The following is a 2416-nucleotide window of genomic DNA, read 5'->3' as shown; positions in this document are numbered from 1 at the left end:
AAAGGAAAAGATAATCAACAGTCTTTTCACTGAGTTAATTCCAGTTAATGATGTTCAATCACACTCTAGTCTCCAAGCCTAGACTTGGAGGACTACCCAGGACACATAGAATCAGCAGAATGTACAGCTAGTTATCCTTCTGGTCTAGTTAATAGGCTAATATATGTGGAAAGTATTTGAGTGGCTACCATGCGTTAGGGAAGCTAGTTAATGCATCTTTGACTTTGATTTGTTTTATCACAGACATACCCTGCCTACCCGTGGTATGCTGCTCTTCCAAAGGAGGAGGGAAATAACATCGCACATTCTTTCCTCTTACCCTCTCACACAGATACAAGACAAGCAGTGAAGATTCTTCAGAACAGAGGCTGATTGCCCAAGGTCTTCATTCTTTACTTCCCCAACCCTGAAATGTCATTGACAATTGTTGCTACTGAAAAAAAAAATTATATTTGCTACCTTCTAACTTATAACCTAAAATTTCTGATTTTAAAAGGGTGGAAAATGAGTATTTCATTTTCATAGAGACTCCACAATTAAAGTAGTAAATTAAAGAAAAAAAACAACAACGACAGTTAATACCTGCTAGGCTCCATTCAATATGGATTTTGAGGCAGCAAGGAGGAAAATACTGGTATCTGACAAAGAAGTGAACAAACTCCATGCTTCAGAACTGGCCCTAAATAAGAGAAGCATGTTTTACAGTTATTTATCTCCAATGTCTAAGCATTTTAATAAAAACCTTACCTATTTAAGGAAGGAGAAAACTTTTTTCCTTCCTTAATTCAGAGCCATGTCAATGGGTTCTACTGTGATCCCAAACCCTGAAAGAGATAAATAATCTGGGAAAGCACACAATTTAATGTTAACATGGCTGTGTGGCCTGAATGACCTCATCAGGCCGCCTGCCACCTTAAGTATCTGGTATTTATTGACATAACTTGGGTTTGGTCCTCAAAGGCTCATGGGCAGGGAAAACCAGACATGGATGAGTGAGTTCATTCTGCTGGGGCTGTCCAGCTGCTGGGACACCCAGGTGTCCTTATTTGTCCTTTTCCTGATCATGTATCTGGTGACCGTGCTGGGGAACTTCCTCATCATCCTCCTCATCAGACTGGACAGTAGGCTGCACACACCCATGTACTTTTTCCTCAGTGTCTTGTCATTGGTGGACATCTGTTACACCAACAGCACTGTCCCACAGATGCTTGTTCACTTCCTGTCAGCCTGGAAGTCCATTCCATTCCACAGCTGTGTGCTCCAGCTGTTTATCTCCCTGGCGATGGGCAGCTCAGAGTTCTTCCTGCTGGGAGCCATGGCCTATGACCGCTACGTGGCAGTGTGTCATCCGTTGCACTACACAGTCATCATGCATGGAGAGCTGTGCCTGGGCTTGGCTGCCGGCTGCTTGGGGGCTGGTTTCATTAATTCAATGATGCAGGCAATCATCATCTTTCGGCTACCTTTGTGCCATAATGTTATCAATCACTTTGCCTGTGAGATGTTGGCTGTACTGAGGCTGACCTGTGTGGACGTCTCGTTCAACAAGGTCATGGTGGCCATCTCAGGGTCTCTGGTGATCATGCTTCCCTGTTTCCTGGTCCTGTTCTCCTATGTTCGTATAGTTGCTGCCATTCTGCATATTCACTCTGCCCAAGGACGCTGCAGAGCATTTGAGACCTGTGCTTCCCACCTCACTGTGGTTTCCATGTGCTTTGGAACAGCCATCTTCACATACTTGCGACCTTCTGCTGGCTCCTCGGCAGAGCAAGAGAAGATGGTCGCTCTGTTCTATGCTGTGGTGACCCCAATGCTAAATCCCTTAATCTACAGCTTGAGGAACAAGGAGGTAATGAGTGCCCTAAGGAGACTGTTGGGAAAATGTAGTGAAAAAAGGTAAAGATTCAAAAAAATTTCTCCTTCCAGTAGCCTAAAGAACAATATTTCAGACAAAGAGGAAATGATTGACATGCCCTTTTCCCCAGACTTCCTGATAAGGTAGGTCACACTGAGCATGTTTTTGAAGACCAACTTTTCACTTTAGTCCACATTTTGACTATGTATTCCTGCCCTATTATACATACAGTTGAAAACAAAAGCCTTCAGTTATTAGGTGGGGTCTGCTGGGTCGGCCATACTTCTAGAGCTCACCTTCCCTCTTCTGCTTTCTTATTCTTCCTGCATTTGCCCCTAGGAAATGCAGTGTGGACAGTGAAAAGTTTCAGAGTAAGGACAGCCATGCTTCACACGTCGACCCACACCTCAACAGCAAAGGGGCTTTGACAAATGTGTTTAATATCTTTGACCTCTAGTTTCCTCAACTATAAGAAGTAATAATTTTCAGCATGTATGATTATTTTGAAGATTATGGATAATCTATAAAAAATACTTGGTAGAGTGGTGGTATAGATATTCA

The 2416-nt window shown here is 43.1% G+C and overlaps 1 protein-coding gene across 1 annotated transcript; it reads left to right on the top strand.

The window, feature by feature from the left end:
* Positions 1-964: 964 nt before the first annotated feature.
* OR2Q2 (olfactory receptor family 2 subfamily Q member 2) lies at positions 965-1900 on the top strand. The gene has a single exon (NM_001388869.1). It carries the CDS (start codon positions 965-967, stop codon positions 1898-1900), a length of 936 nt encoding a protein of 311 aa, NP_001375798.1.
* Positions 1901-2416: the final 516 nt, after the last annotated feature.

This window comes from Canis lupus, chromosome 16 (genome assembly GCF_011100685.1).
Source record: "Canis lupus familiaris isolate Mischka breed German Shepherd chromosome 16, alternate assembly UU_Cfam_GSD_1.0, whole genome shotgun sequence".
NCBI lineage: Eukaryota > Metazoa > Chordata > Mammalia > Carnivora > Canidae > Canis > Canis lupus.
Note: the sequence above shows the minus strand (reverse complement) of the source record. Positions and strands in the feature narration are given on the sequence as shown.

Excerpts from the sequence above, each read along its gene's own strand:
- OR2Q2 (NM_001388869.1), top strand. The coding sequence starts at position 965 with ATGGGCAGGGAAAACCAGACATGGATGAGTGAGTTCATTCTGCTGGGG.